Source organism: Crocuta crocuta, unplaced genomic scaffold (assembly GCF_008692635.1).
Source record: "Crocuta crocuta isolate KB4526 unplaced genomic scaffold, BGI_CrCroc_1.0 scaffold587, whole genome shotgun sequence".
Classification (NCBI taxonomy): domain Eukaryota; kingdom Metazoa; phylum Chordata; class Mammalia; order Carnivora; family Hyaenidae; genus Crocuta; species Crocuta crocuta.
The window spans coordinates 2,581,787-2,597,599 of record NW_027532403.1 but is presented as its reverse complement, the minus strand read 5'-3'; the positions used below and the strand labels follow the sequence as shown (position 1 = coordinate 2,597,599).

General features: G+C 42.3%; 2 protein-coding genes across 3 annotated transcripts in view; one reads left to right on the top strand and one right to left on the bottom strand.

Moving 5' to 3' along the window:
* Window positions 1–293: 293 nt before the first annotated feature.
* CASP6 (caspase 6) lies at window positions 294–9,120 on the top strand. Of its 2 annotated transcripts, XM_077778484.1 has the most exons (7): window positions 294–3,172; window positions 3,448–3,490; window positions 3,982–4,128; window positions 4,745–4,821; window positions 6,557–6,732; window positions 7,712–7,868; window positions 8,491–9,120. In XM_077778484.1, the coding sequence occupies exons 2-7, from the start codon at window positions 3,462–3,464 to the stop codon at window positions 8,727–8,729; spliced, it is 825 nt and encodes a 274-aa protein (XP_077634610.1). In that variant the 5' UTR covers window positions 294–3,172; window positions 3,448–3,461; the 3' UTR covers window positions 8,730–9,120. The 2 variants fall into 2 exon arrangements, with proteins under 2 accessions (XP_077634610.1, XP_077634609.1); XM_077778483.1 differs by lacking the exon at window positions 294–3,172 and having other exon boundaries at window positions 3,195–3,490.
* Window positions 9,121–10,260: 1,140 nt separating this feature from the next.
* Window positions 10,261–15,813, bottom strand: part of MCUB (mitochondrial calcium uniporter dominant negative subunit beta) — a 97,153-nt gene continuing 91,600 nt past the window's right edge. Inside the window, exons 7-10 of the mRNA XM_077778443.1 lie at window positions 14,721–14,881; window positions 13,192–13,395; window positions 12,259–12,375; window positions 10,261–10,480 (exon numbers count right to left, since the gene is read on the bottom strand). Of these exons, the coding sequence (XP_077634569.1) occupies window positions 10,403–10,480; window positions 12,259–12,375; window positions 13,192–13,395; window positions 14,721–14,881 (560 nt within the window). The 3' untranslated portion in view covers window positions 10,261–10,402. The remainder of the gene's footprint in view (window positions 10,481–12,258; window positions 12,376–13,191; window positions 13,396–14,720; window positions 14,882–15,813) is intronic.

Genomic DNA, 15,813 nt, shown 5'->3' with positions numbered 1-15,813 from the left:
GTGGGTCTTGGAGGGAAGCGCGCAAGTCCGGTGGGGGACAGCTTGTTAGCCTTCTGGTCCAGGAATCCAGCCTAGGACTCTGTGCGGGGTCGCGGCCGCCTCAGGGCCGCCCGGGGTAGCGGCGCCNCTGTCAGTGCAGAGCCTGATGCAGGGTTTGAACTTATGAACTTCGAGATCGTGACCTGAACCGAAATCAAGAGTTGGACACTTAACTGAGCCACCACCCAGAANCTGATGCAGGGTTTGAACTTATGAACTTCGAGATCGTGACCTGAACCGAAATCGAGTTGGACACTTAACTGAGCCACCACCCAGACGCCCTGAAACAATGTTTTTTTAAGTTAGCTTGAGTTACTTAAAACTGTCTTTCCTAACCGTAGCTGAGGGCAGTATTTGAGACAGCCAGATGCACAGCTTGAATTCTGTGTAGCCAGGAGGAACGGCGCAGTTCCTTCCTTAAACTGTAGAAAATGAACGCTAAGGACCCAGTCGAGTGCACATCTCCAGTGCTTTCACCCTCCATGACTAGTCAGTTGGCGGTGGGGCCATTCGGCACAGCTTCCACCCTCTGCCCTTCAAGCGACCTGAGGCTCACTAGCTCACTGACCGATGAGCAAAGGCTAGAAGAGGGGAGCTGCTGGGTCTGCTCCTTTGTGCACCATGTGCACAAGAGTTCTATGCTTCCCAAATTGTGCAGCTTTTGGGGGAGTGAATGGGGTGAATGTCCTTCATGCAGGGATTGGATATGTTTAGTTTGAGTTGTGTTCCGTTTCTTTATTGTGTAATTGATTTCAAAGAAGGAGGTGAGGCTATTAAAAGGAGGTGGATCCTGAAACCTATTTGAAAATGGAAGGTGAGGCAAACGGCCTCCGTAGAGCAGTATAGGGAGCAGGAAGTAATCTCCGTGGACGGGGTGTGAGGTGGAAAGTGTTCAGGGCAGAACAGTGTGTGGAGTCAGAGGTATTCCACGTAGAACAATGTGTAGAGTAAAAAGGATCCCGGGTGGAGCACTGGGTCCACAGGGCAGTATCCCCGGGTAGAGGGGAGGCGTAGTAGGAAGTGTCCCAGGTAGAGCAGTGTATAAAGTCACCCTGTAGAACACTGCTGTAGGGAGCACTCAGTGTATGGAGCACGAAGCCTGTGGAATAGGAGACTATTTGGTGGAGCAGCGTGTGAAGTAGGAAGCACCGTGTGCAGGAGGCGGCGTGCTGGGTGCAGCAACGGCTGGTAGGAAGCATTGGGCAGAGGGGTGTGTGCCAAGGAAGCTGTCCTCAGATAGAGCACGGCTTGGCGGCAAGTGGTTCACGTCGAGCAGGGTGTGGGGTAGAAGTATCCCAGGGAAAGCAGAATGGGAGAAAATATCCTGGGTAGCATGTAGAGTGCACTTCCCCTAGACAGCGGCATGTAGTGTGGAAGTTTCTGCATAAAGCAGTTTGTGGAGTAGGAAGTAGTGTCAGGGGAGCAGTGTGTGGAACAGGAAGTACCTCCGATAGGAAAGTGTGGAGAAGGAGTATCTTTCATAGCGGGGGTGTGAAGTGGGACTAGCCCCCTCCTCCCCCCTCCCCCCCCAGCAGTATGAGCGGTGTCTGGAGTTGGAAGTCTTCCAGGTAGAGTCATTGTTGAACTAAGAAGAGTAGAACATCTCTCTGGTAGAGTAGTATGGGGAGCAGGTGTGTCCCAGACAGGTAGATGTGTGAGTGGTACCTCGGTAGCGTAGGCGACGCCAGGTTAACTCTGGTGGAGCGCTGTGTGGTGTGTGGGTGACAGCAGATCACCTGAGAGTAGGGTGTGGAATAGGACGTGACCCCCAGAGAGCAGGCAGGGACCCTGGGTGGCTCAGTTGGTTGAGCATCCGACTCTTGATTTCAGCTCAGGTCGTGATCTCATGGTTTGTGGGCTCTGTGCTGACGGTGCAGAGCCTGCTTGGGACTCTCTCTACCTCACTCTGACCCTTCCCCATTCATGTTCTCTTTTTCTCTCTCAAACATTTAAAAACATTTTTTAAGGAGGTATCCAGGTAGAACAGTGCATGGAGTAGGAATGAAACCATGTGAGATGGGGGAGGGGGTATGCCTAATGTATGCTTAATCCACACATTAAGGAAGCTGCTCTTTACTCCTAAACTTTGGTATAAAAATCACCTTGTTAAAAATGCAGATTTCTTCCTCTCCTGGGATTCTGATTCTGTAAATCTGGGTTAGGACCCAGGAATGTGTATTTGATCACCCAGGCCAGGAATCGATGCAAAGGTTGACAAAAACTGATGCAGGGTCTGTTGGACAGTAGAGGGCCTTCATGGGGTGCTTGTGAGGCCTGGATGCTGGGTGAATTCCAGGGAGGAACAGGCTGAGAGTGAGTGGTAAAGAGCACAGAATTGAATGACAGCCTCACCTTCACTCTCAGGGCCGATTTCTGTCAGGGAGGAGGCATGAGGTTAGAGTAGTCAGGTGTCCGGGAGAGAGGGGAACGGGACCCTCCTGGTTAGAAGGGGGTGGGTGGGAAGGTCTGTCGTGTTTCCTTCAGTGACCTCAGTAGAGAGGAGCATCTTGCTATACTGTTAATATTGGTTTATTCATAACTTTCCCTCCCCTCTGAGCTAAGTGTGTCAGGTAAAAACAGAGTCATGGGTGCCTGGCCCTGTATTGTAGAAGATGCTAGACCCGTTGTGCCCTCCAGTACAGAAGCCACGGCCCACCATGGTTATCTAAATTGAAATGAAGAATTGAGTTCCTTAGCTGCACTAGCCCCGTTTCAGGTGCTGGACGGCCACATGTGGTCCGCGGCTCGCACGTGGGGACAGCACAGGTCCCGGGCCGTTCCGTCACCGCACACGGTGCTGCTGCACAGCACTGCTCTAGGGAGTAGAGAAGGATTCGGTGAAAGGTGGTCCAGAGGGTGGGGGAGTCGGAGCACGGGTCAGGAGCAGAGGGTCTCCATCACCTGGTGGATTGTAAGTGCAGATCTATCATTCGGGAGATCCAAAATTTAAGCCTTTACCCACCCAAACTTCTACCTCCTCCAGATCAGAGAGGGATCCGGTATTAACCACACACTGTGTTTCAGTTCGCCTGTTTTTAATTCCTTTTCGGTTTCAGAGAATATTTGGAAAAACATTTGCTGCTGAACAATTCCGTACTTCATTTGTGCTCCACAATCACAGAACCATGTTACTGTAGGTATAGTTCGCAGTGAATACGTTTGCATAATATCTCCTCCATTTATCTCGATAATATTCTTTCCTATTTTGCAAATAAGAGTTCTGGGTGAGAAAGAATTGAGCTGTTATAGTTTATTTATTTTTAAGCAGGTTCCCTTCCTTTTCCTTTCCCCTTTTCATATACTTTGACTTTTAAACTAACCAAAACCAGAGAAGGGTTTACAGTATGGGAGCCCCGTGGTGCGTTACAAGTCAAAAAATAAATTAACAAAATTCAACTTTTTAAATAGGTGAGGAGGAAAACATGACGGAAACAGATGCCTTCTATAAGAGGTAAAAACATGCCCTTTCCTAACAAAGGTCTCTTCCTCTGCTGGTCGCGATCAGTCCCTAAGAAGCAAGAATGGCGGCAGGGAGCAAGTAGAGCAGAGAATGGCGAGTGTTAGCGCTGGGAGAACCAACGTGTGGAGCCTCGGGTTGGCTGCTGCCCTGGTCGGTTCAGGACCTACAGTGATGTCCAGAGTACTTAGTGACCGGTGTGGCACGGGCTCTGGAGCCGGGGCCTATGCCCGCTGTTGTCCCTGGTTCCTGGAGAAAAGACGCCCTGGGGAGACTGCGGGTGGGGAGCTCCGGAAAGCCACTGTTTACCAATCAGTACAGAACTATTTCTGCGAGGCTCTCCCAGGGCACAGCAGTAGCATGTCGGCAAGCCTGGCAGAGGAGGAGGAAACGGCAGGCCTCTGTCTGCCCTACCCGTTGATCTTGGGGTTGTAGGAGCTCATTATTTAATATGACTTAGTGATTGTTGTTTAAACTTTTAACAGTGAAACATTTGATCCGGCAGAAAAGTACAAAATGGACCACAAGAGGAGAGGAATCGCTTTAATCTTCAATCATGAGAGGTTCTCCTGGCGCTTAACGCTGCCAGAAAGGCGGGGCACCAACGCAGACAGAGAAAATCTTAAGCGCAGGTACTAGTTTGCTTGTTTGAATGTTTATTTTTGAAAGTGAGCGAGTGGGGTGGGACCGAGAGAGGGAGGGAGAGAATCCCAAGCCGGCTCTGTGCTGTCAACGCAGGCCTCGAATTCAGGAACTGTGAGATCATGGCCTGAGCTGAAATCAAGAGTGGCTTAACTGATTGAGCCTCCCAGGTGCCTCACAGGTACTAGTTTTACCCACAAGTCAAGATGATGACATGTTTAATAAAGTGACACTTACCAAAACTTGTCCACACCAATGAAATTAAGAGTATCCAGATGAGCCTCACTTGGGCACAGCATCCCTTGAGAACGTGCCTGAATGTTCTTCCTAACCCTGTTTGATGAGACATTATCAGGCTTTGAATTGTTACATGTATATTTGTATAGTGGTCAATGGCCGTATCCTAACTTGAATTAGCTTTCAGTATGAGTAAATCCTTTCCTGCTGTGGGTGAATAAGGAAAATGATCACTGTCATATTTCATTTTTTCTTTCCCCCTAAAGAAGAGTCAACTTAGGTCATAAAAACACGTATAGATTCCTCAGGGAAAGAGGAGTACATGACAACTTTGAATAGCTCATGAGCTAATACCCAGTGTATCACCAGGTTTTCAGAGCTAGGATTTGAAGTGAAATGCTTTAATGATCTGAAAGCAGAAGAGCTCCTGCTCACAATCCATGAGGGTAAGTAGTTTTCCTGTTCGTCTCCTGAGGGGATGGAGTGCTTCAGTTATCTGTAATCCAGATAATGCTGTAAGAAAGTCTAACCAAATCCATTGGCATGGGTTCTAGGTTTCCATTGTGCCTCTTTGCTTATATGTTACCACCAGATTCAGACTCTTCCAAAGGATTCTGCCTCCAGAGTTTTTGTATTTAGCATTCTTCCTGCTAACAGTCTGTCGTTCTAGAAATGAATGAATCAAGTCTAAACTGCAACTACTACAGATACTTGGCAGTCATGTGCTAATTGACTCCTTCCAGACCCAGGTTTTTTTTTTTTTTACTGGCCTCAACATACTGTGAAGTTACAAAACAGACAGAAACTGGATTTATATATATGGTCTCCAAATATCAACATCGCTATGCAGTATGTGTTTTAACAACTTATGTTTGTAATAATTACTGCACGCTAGGGATTTTCAAGTTACTTGCCAATGGACTATTATAATATTTACATAATTATTTAAACCTCAGAGCTTTTTAAAAATTGAGGTATAACTGATATGTAACATTCTATTAGTTTCAACATAATGATTCAGTATTTGTATGCATTGTAAAATGGTCACCAAGTGTCTGCTTACCATCTGTTACCATACAGAGTTACAAAAACGTTATTTTTCTTGTGATAGACTTTAAAATTTTACTTAACATAACTTTCAGATAGGCAGTACAGTATTCTTATAGGTGACATACTGTACAACATGTCCCCAGGACTTACTGTATAATTGGAGTCTGTACCTTTTGACCCACTTCACCCCATCCCCCAGCAACCACCAATGAGTTCTCTTTATCAGTAAGTTTGGTTTGTTTTTTTAGACTGCACATATAAGAGAGATTATATAGTATAGGTCTTTCTTGAATTTATTTCACTTAGCATAATGACCTCAAGATCCATCCATGTTGTTGCAAAGCCCAAGATTTCCTTTTTTATGGCTGAATAATATTCTTGCATGTGTATCTCTATATATGGATATATAGAGATCTGTCTATATCATTTTCTTCATCCGTTCATTGACGAACACTTAGGTGGTTTTAGTATCTTGGCTGTTGTGCTTGAATAGACAAGGAGGCTGCAGGTATATTTCCAAATTAGTGTTTTCGTCAGTAAATACCCAGAAGTGGAATTGTTGGAGTTTAAAGTACTGTTTTTAATTTTTTGAGACACCACCATACGAGACTTCTTTAATCAGTAAATCATTTTAACTGGCTTCTTACCAGGTTTTCTACTTCGCTTACTCCTCAGCTCTGGAGGACATCAGTCTCATGTCTTAATATTCTTTGGAAGCAGTAAATGCTACAGACATATAATGAAGCTGCTGCATTTGTTGGAGGTGCAGCAGAACAGAGCAGTTGCTAACTAGTGGTTGCTGGGTCTTTCCAGTCTGCTCTAAGAAGCTCTCTGCTAATTCAAAGAAACTTTTATTAATGCCACAATAATCCATTATGTTTCTCATGTCATCATTCTGTATTGTAGAAAAGTTCATGAAATTTGTTTAAACTCTTTGAACTTTTAATAGATTTTTAAAAATCAGATATGGTACGGTACAAATTTTCCTTTGATTAAAGACTAAGACCTTACATTTTCATTATTTACATTTTTTATAATACATTTTCCACTTCCATTTAGTAAATTGTTTCTGTATGTAGATCATAAGCATCTTATCTTCATTTCTCTATGAACTTTTGTGGCCCTTTATAGCATCATCTTCTAGCCATGTAGATGCTGATTGCTTTTTATGTGTTTTCCTGAGTCATGGCGAAGGCAATCACATTTATGCACAAGATACCAAGATTGAAATTCAGACTTTGACTGGCCTGTTCAAAGGAGACAAATGTCAGAGCCTAGTTGGAAAACCCAAGATCTTTATTATTCAGGTAAGACTGATTATGTTATAATCTAATTATAAAGTCCATGTTCTGTACATGTGATTATAGCTTTATTTTTATTTAAGATTTTGGGGAGAGTGCAAGCAGGGGAGGGGTAGAGAGGGGGACAGAGTACCTGAAGCGGACTCTGTGCTGACAGTGACCGCAGACAGCCCAATGTGGAACTTGAACTCACGAACCGCGAGATCATGACCTGAGCTGAAGTTGGACATTCACGACTGAGCCACCTAGGTGCCCCATGTACATGTGATTATAAAGGACACAAGCCAGTTTTGAAAGTAACTTTCTCCAGTAATTGGAAAGGCTCCTTTAGCCTCCTGGCCAGAGGTGCAATTAGTAATTCCTTCTTAACAAAGAATAAAGTTTTCAGTTTCTGGGGCATCTGGGTGGCTCAGTCAGTTAAGCGTCCAACTTTAGCTCAGGTTCTTGAGTTCAAGTTCTGCTTTGGGCTCTGTGCTGACAGCTTGGAGCCTGCTTCGGATTCTGTGTCTCCCTCTCTCTGCCCCTCCCCTGCTCATGCTTTCTCTAAACATTTAAAAAATCAAAAATAGGGGCGCCTGGGTGGCTTAGTCGGTTGAGCGTCCAACTTTCGCTTAGGTCATGATCTCGCGGTTCGTGGGTTTGAGCCCCGCGTCGGGCTCTGTGCTGACTGCCAACTCAGAGCCTGGAGCCTGCTTCAGTCTGTGACTCCCTCTCTCTTTGACCCTCCCCCTGCTCACGCTGTTTCTCTCTCTCCTAGAAGTAAATAAAAATATTTAAAAAAAAAATCAAAAACAAAACATGAATAGGGAAAAACTGTCAGGTAAATTTGCTCTCAAACTTGACTGCATGGTTTTTGAAGTGTTTGTTTACAAAGTGTCTTCTGTTGATGTTGGTAAGATGTGCTACATTATACATCACTGTAAACATTCAGTAGTGGGAAGGAAAGAGGTAAGAAAAGGAAATGGTTTTCCTCCTTGTCTTGTAGGCGTGTCGGGGAGACCAGCATGATGTGCCCGTCATTCCTCTGGATGTAGTGGATCATCAAAACAAGCCGGATGTCAACATAACCCAGGTCGATGCTGCCTCCGTTTCCACGTTGCCTGCCGGAGCTGACTTTCTCATGTGTTACTCTGTTGCAGAAGGTGGGTGTGTGTTCAATACGACAACAGAATTGTTTTCCTGACTTGAGTTCTATTAAGTTTCACCTCACCTTGACTAGAGACAGGTATTTCTATCTGAACAAGGTGATTTGATAGTGAAGTTCACAGTCTTATTAGGTCACATGGCAGGGGATACATGAAGTGTAAAACAACTTCTCGAGAACTAGGTTTAAGCTACAAGTTACACTGAATATTAGCAGGCTACTGCCAATTACTGATTTTGATAGTGTCATGATAATATCCACAGAAAGCTTTTTTGAGGACTGTTGTTCTTTATGCAATAAGCTGTTTTTCTTTCTAATCTCTTGTGTTAAATAAAATCACTGCCTGGCTGCTGTCATCTTGGGAAATTTTAGGAAATGGAGGAAATTACTGGAGGAAATTACATAGAGCTAACCTCATTTTTATAAAGCTATATAATTTAATCCCCTGTCTCATAAGAATTGGTCAGCCGATAAATTTAAAGCTGTCATTGACACATCCTCTTCTTCAAGAATTTTTGAGAACTTCTACTTCTATAATGGTGAATGATAAAGGTGTTATTCAGTCATCATAATGGAATGCCAAAGAAACTTTAGTGGCCTTTTTGCTCCTATCCTTTTAGGTTATTATTCTCATCGGGAAACTGTGAATGGCTCATGGTACATTCAGGATTTGTGTGAGATGCTAGGAAAATTTGGCTCCTCCTTAGAGTTCACAGAGCTCCTCACCCTGGTGAACAGGAAAGTTTCTCAGCGCCGAGTGGACTTTTGCAAAGACCTAAGTGCAATTGGAAAGAAGCAGGTTCCCTGCTTTGCCTCAATGCTTACTAAGAAGCTGTATTTCTTTCCGAAATCTAAGTGACAGATATCTAAACTATGTATCTTGTCTATATTCACGCTGGTCTATATTCAAAACAGATTTTTGTCCAATCATATAAATATCACTTATGGTATAGCAATTTAAAATGTTTTAAGGCTTAATGAGAACTTAAAATAGTTCATATTGGCATTAGACATACTGATATTAGATGAAAAAGGTTTGATATATATGAAATGAAATCCTCAGGGAATCACTATAAACAAAAATCCAAACATTTCTAATACTTGATTTTTATAGTAAATCTCAAAAGTATCTGGCAGATTTAACTTGTATTTTGTTAAGTTTTTATAAGTTTGATAATGTTCTTAAAGGTTTCTGAAACCCAAACACTAGTTGTTTCCCCTTAATAAAATATTTGAAATTCATACTTTAATTTTTCTAATTCACATTCTTACTCCTTTGTATAATTCAGAGTACAGTTGTTGTACTTGGTCATACAAATTCATCTACATCTGAATTATCACGTTTTGTATAGGACTTCAACTCTCACTTATAAAAGCCTTTATGGAAAGATACACCATGATCATGGATTACAAGAATATTGTTAGAATGTCCCTACTGCCTAAATAATCTACAGATTCAATGTAACCCCTATCAAAATACCAGTAATACTTTCACAGAACTAGAACGAAGAATTCTAAATCCAATAAATGGTACTGGGAAAAATGGACAGCTACATGTAAAAGAATGAAACTGAGCCATCTATTAAAAAAAAACCCAAAGTAGTTTGAAGACATGAATGTGAGCATTAGAACCATAAAACTAGGCAGAAAATGGAAGAAAAATACAGGTAAGCTCTTGGACACTGGTCTGAGCACCTGCCCTCAGACAAGGGCAACAAAAGCAAAAATAAACAGAACTACATCAAACTAAAAGCTTTTACACAACGAAGGTAACAAAACAAAAAGGCAGCCTAATGAATGGAAGAAGATATTTATAAATCACATATCTGATAAAGGATTAATATTAAAATTATATAAAGAACTCACTCAACTCAATACACACATACACAAAAAAACCCAATCTGAATTAAAAAATGGACAGAGGACCTGAATAAGCCAGACAAATGGCCAATAAATACATGAAAAAGACGCTCAACATCACTAATAAGGGAGATGCAAATGAAAGCCGTCATGAGAGATCACCTCACACCAGTCAGCACAGGTAGCATCAATCATGAGAGTAGGATCTATCTCAGTAAATATTCGTTAAGATGACACATTTCGAACGACATCTTATAATTTTAAACTATATTTAATGATAAAGATCTTCCAATTATTATGACTTATTTAAAAATAATGACAAGAGGATTCTAAAGGAAGCCTAAGAAGGAAAGTGAATGCCACCCACACAGACTACTCCTCACATCCAGGCGGACGAGGACTTGGAGCTCACGCGCCTGAGGAGCAGCCGCCCCGACTTTGATGGATGCGCCCAAGCTCCTTTCCACATTAATCCAGGACAAGTCACACGAATCCACAAACCAGAAATCTCAAGTGAGAACTTCAAAGAATACCCATGTTCCACATTTCTTTTAATTAACAAAAGAGATTGAAACAATCAAATTCAAAAGAACTACGGGACTCAAAGTTCCAGTTTCTAGGTTGGAGAATCACACACACTGGAAAAATACAATGACATTTAAAAATGTAAGATTAATTCTTTTCACGGACTTCCTCTCCTTGCATTCGCAGACAGAGCGAGTGGCGCACCTGTTTCAGGGACTCCGTAGCCTGTCAGTGGGAAAAAGAAAAAAGTACGCTATCAGAGAGAACGAGAAACAGGATGTTACTGCATGAGAGGAATAAATGTATATATAAACTTAATGTATCCTTAGGTTAATAAACACATTTAAACGATGGGTGGCAAATGTTTACAGTATTTCAGTGAATAGGGATCCTTTTTTGAAAAGAGGAATTTAAGGTTTCTGATACATCTTTCAAGTTCTTGTTCTACTCATTGTCCCTTTATAATGGTTTTTCTAGTTATCTGAAAAGAAAACCACTTTGTGACATACCAGTCTTTTTTCCTCACGTTAAAAACCTCAAAAAAAAAAAAATTTCACAGCTGCTACTTTAAATCCTAAATGCCCAGTGCTGTGAACTAGTTAGAAGACCATCCCTTAGGCTTCTTGGATTAGATCATTCAAATATAAGACTACACACTAAATAAAATAATTGTATGTTTCCCAAGTAGTGATTTTATAGAATTAAAAAGAAAATTTTTTAAGTTTATTTGAGAGGCAGATTTGGGGAGGAGCAGAGATAGAAGGTGAGAGAGAATCCAAACAGGCTCTGCACTACCAACACAGAGGCCGATGCGGAGCTCGAACTCATAAACCGTGAGATCATGACCCGAGCCAAGATCAAGAGTCAAGACGCTTAACTGACAGTGCCACCCTGGTGCCCCACCTTTAAAATCAGAGTGTCTGGGTGACACCGTCGGTTAAAGTGTCTGACTCTTGATCTTGGCTCCAGTCACGATCTCACGGTTCGGGAGTCTGAGTACCACATGGGATTCTGCACTGACTGTGCAGAGCCTGCTTGGGATTCTCTCTCTCCTCCTCTCTGACCCTCTCCCACTTGTGCGTGTGCACGCACTCTCTCAAAATAGAAAAATTTTTTAAAGGTTATCTCCAATTGTTGAACTTCAGGTTTAATTCCAGGAATCTTTTATTTTTTTAATTTGAGGGATGAATAGTTTAGTAGGTACAGGAAATAAAAGATACTGTGAATATTAGCTGTTAAATGAGCATGCACCAGGCAATGGAAGAGAGTTTTACCAAAACATTTTCTAAAATTACTAAGAAAAATTAAAAATCTAGTTAATGTGTTGAAACCTACCATCTGAACAAAGCTAGTGAGGCTGCTGGTAGGCCAGAGATAAAAGCTGCCTAAGACACATATTGTGTGTAAGGCCTTAAAAGCACAGGCTCCAGTGTCAAACTTTTGGGTTCACACCTTGGTTTCCCCACTTTCTAACAGCGTACACCCCGACAAGTGACTAAGCACCTCTGTTTTCACACTGGAAAGATGGAAAAGATGAAAGGGGGAAACACCATATTGAGTCTCCCATTTTTAAGGAGAAGAAACTTGGAAATGCCTTAAATAGCTTAAAATTCTTTATTCAGTGTTCACCTTCCTACAAGTCTACTTTCTTTTACGGTCTTAAAAGTTGAGCTTGATATTAAGACGGTTTTCTTTAAAAACACATACTCAGAGAGTGAATGGAAATAACACGGCTACTGAACACTACTATTTTACTATCTCAAAGTCGGCTGAGGCCTTTCTCCATACCCATGAAAAGCTGTCCTCGTGTAGAATATGGGAGTTGAGAACAAAACCCTAGGATATGAAATCAGCGTCACTCACGTCAACATTTTCACTCAGCAAAGCACAGTACACAGAAGTCTATCTGGGACCAAGATTTAACTTGTGGTTATTCCCTGATACTAAGAGGTCTGGCTCCCAAACAAGACCAGCTAGAAGATGCTGTATCTGCATTAAAGTACCTCAGCAAGATCTTCTTTTAACTTGTTGTACTGCACCACATCAAAATGCTGTTGCTGTGATTTCTTGTGGAAGAAGTGAAGAAACTGCCTACTCTTAACAGCTGAGTAAGTATAATCCTAAAAGGAAAAACAAAACAAAAAAAAAAGAACATGTTTTAAACATGTTTTAAATGAACATAATGTCTCTGCAAGAAAGATACTTGCCTTAGCAACACTGAAGCAAAAGGCGGCAGATGAGTAAAATATTTGCAGTGGCCAACAGAGCAAGCATAAGGCAACACAAGTAAAACATTTTGTCTTGCTTGAGATCAGCTGCTGCTTCAAAAGCAAGCAAGCCGAGAAGAGAAATCACACATACTGGGTTAGAAAGGAGAAAAAGAAAACTGTTTTGGCAAAATAGTCATGTAATAAAGCTAAAGTTGCTGAGTGTTTTTGCAATACATATTCAATTCTATTTATAAAACAAAGAGGAAAAAAATTTGATGTGTTTATCTCAATAGAGAAATTTGTGGGCACGCCTGAGTGGCTCAGTTAAGTGTCTGACTCCTGATTTCAGCTTAGGTCATGATCTCAAGGTTTGGGAGTTGGAGCCCCTCATCGGGCTCTGGGCTGACAGTCGGAGCCTGCTTTGGATTCTTTCTTTCCCGCTCTTTCTCTGCCCCTCCCCTGCTCTCTCCCTCTCTCTCAAAATAAAATAAACTTAAAAAGAAAAACAAACTGTGGGCTGCACTGCTTCTCTGTAGAGGTCATATATAGTTTCTCTGTGCTGCATATAAATCTCTATCCTCATGAACAACAACAAAATTTATCAGCTTATAAAAACCCAGGGAGCAATTCAGTAAATAAAAAGGCTTTACTGCTCATTACTGGACTTGCAAAAATATTATTTGCAAAACATGTCCCTAACTCACATTTTCCTAACAAACTACTCACCTGTCGAGTGACTATGAAGTATGCAAAAAAGACCATGGAATTTGCAAATGTGATGAAGTAGGTCACCGGCTCCATAATATCCCAGGAGTACACCCACCAAGTGAGCCAGGCCAGCGTCCCGCCCTGCACAGAGAGCAGGGCTAGCCCAGCCCACAGAAGTCCACTGGCTTTGGCTTCTGAGCGAGCTTCAATTCCAGCTTTTATCTGAGGGGAAAAAACGGCTTTGATCAAATTACAGTGCACCAACTTTAGGGGAAAGCAGAGGAGGAGGAACAAAAGTAAATAATACATATCTGCCCCACTTTAAAGCGGTTGATTTACGAACAGGTTATGAAACAGACACATTAATGAGCACTTATTTCCAAATCAGATCATTAACGAGTCACTTTTAAATGATAAAGGTAATACCTACTTGTGGGGGGAGAAATTAAATAGTATAGAAGGTATACAATGAAACACTCAAGACATTCTCTGCTGAAACCTAAAGTTACAAGTCTATCTTCTTTGATCCAGCAAGGTAACTTCTAGGAATGCACCTGTAGTTATACTCGCACACACATGGTTCATTACAGATCCTTAAGGGTAAAAGAGTGACGACAATACATACATCTACCAAACTATTACGCAGTAGTGAGGAAGCTATGTACCAACATGGAGAGCTTTCCAGGATACACTGTGAGTGAAAAAAGGGAAGAACAGTATGTAATAGCATACACCCCTTTTATGGAAAAAAAAAATTTATTCGCACTTGTGGGTATACAGATACAGTAAACCTAAAATGACTCCTGGGTGGGGGGATGTGGTAGGAGAAGGAAAATCTCCACTGGCCACCTTCTTCGATTTTTAAATCCTGATCCAAGTAAATACATCACCAACTTTTTAAAAAATAAAAATGTGGGTACACAATCCAACAAATAAAAAGTCTCCTCTCTGCCATCCCTTAGATATCTTTAGAGGACATGATTAAAAGTTTCTTTTATGTACAGAAACTTTCTATTCAGATACAAAGATACACAGACTCCCACTCATTTTTAAAAATCGCAAGTGGGATCGGAAACATACAGACTCCTGCCTGTTCTTCCCCAAAACGTTATTTTTTTCTCCACCAGATTACCTTCGGATGTTAGGAGGCCATAGCTAACCTTCCGGCTGTAAATCTGTTAAGCAGAGCTGGGGCCCTGTGCCTGTTGTCTAAAAAAAAAATAAGAAACAGGTGGTACTCCAGCTAGTGCATCCCAGCGCGGACGGAACTCATTTACAGAGACATCACAGCCATGGAGGGGAAGCACAGCACAGAGTTAAAGATGGCGGCTCCGGCCCGGCCACCAGAGTTCATGCTCCAGCTCTGCCACATATTGGCCATGTACCTTGACTGCCTCAGCTTCCCCATCTGAAGAATGACAGAGATAACAGTACCAAAGGCACAGGCTCATGAGGCTAAAGGAGAAAATGAGCATATGTGGAGCATTCGCAAAAATGCTCACGTGGCACGCGCTCAATAAACAGACTCAACTGTGACGCTTCCGAACCTGTTCGAGAGGCTGCAGCTGTCCCTTTAGGTGGTCAATTTTCTCCAGTAAATGGTGCTCTCTCTTTTTCTGGAACTCTTCCAAATGCAAAGCTGTAAACAGTCTGTGAACCAAGGATTTCACATTTTCCATCTCGGTAGTATGCTCCATACTCCGTTTTTCTGAGAAGAGACACAGGAAACTTAAGGCAGTCACAGCGTTTTTTTTTTTCCTTCAGGGTCTCTGAGTCCAGGGAACCACACCTGAGTGCCCATGGCTGGCCACTTGGGCACTCCAGCTCCTAGGGAGGCATTTGGCACTGGCCTTTCTTTCCTGTCTCATGTGATTCCTTCGGTCTCTCCCACAAAAAGACAGTCTGGAATGATAAATTACCAGACAGTAGGTTTAAAATTTATGTTCTTTTCTTTTGTAATAGGACTTTGCAGTTTCTGTAAAAAAAAAAAATCTTCATTCAGGAAAAGTAACGTATCCATATCTACCAGAATCCAGGTGAATGCCTCACCTCAGTTTGTAACACTTTATGGGTTCATTTTTATACCTGAGTTCAACCTAAGACCCTCTCCTAAGCCCCAACCAACCATCTATCCAAAAATTATTTTAGGATCCACAGGGGAGGGGAACTGGGGTACTAACATGTAAGCAAAAGTATAATATACATTTGAAAAGCAAGTAAAGTGGAAGTTCATTTCAACAAGATGCAGACCTGAAAGGAAGTTCATATTGAGAATGAGTTTTTAATAAAGTTCTTTCACTTATGGATTTCTCTCTTACGGATCCTGCCGCAGCTGTGGACCTGTAAGTTCCCACACGGCTGGGCTGTGATGCTTCTTTTCTGAGGGTTGTACTTGTTCCCTAGCACCGGAAGGGAACTGGAGGTGGGCGACAGGCGAGAACAAGCAGCCTGACCCGCCNGGCGAGGCTTGTGACCCTGGAGTCAGGACCAGCCCAGTGAGTCTCCAAGGCCTGCCAGCAGTTATTTCCCTCCCATTTTCATCCACTGCCTTAAAAACTTTGTTGCAGTCTTTAATCCCTTCTACATTCCAAACTAAAGCTGCCACGAAGTGAAAAGGAGAAGTTCCTTTCTAGGCTTCTG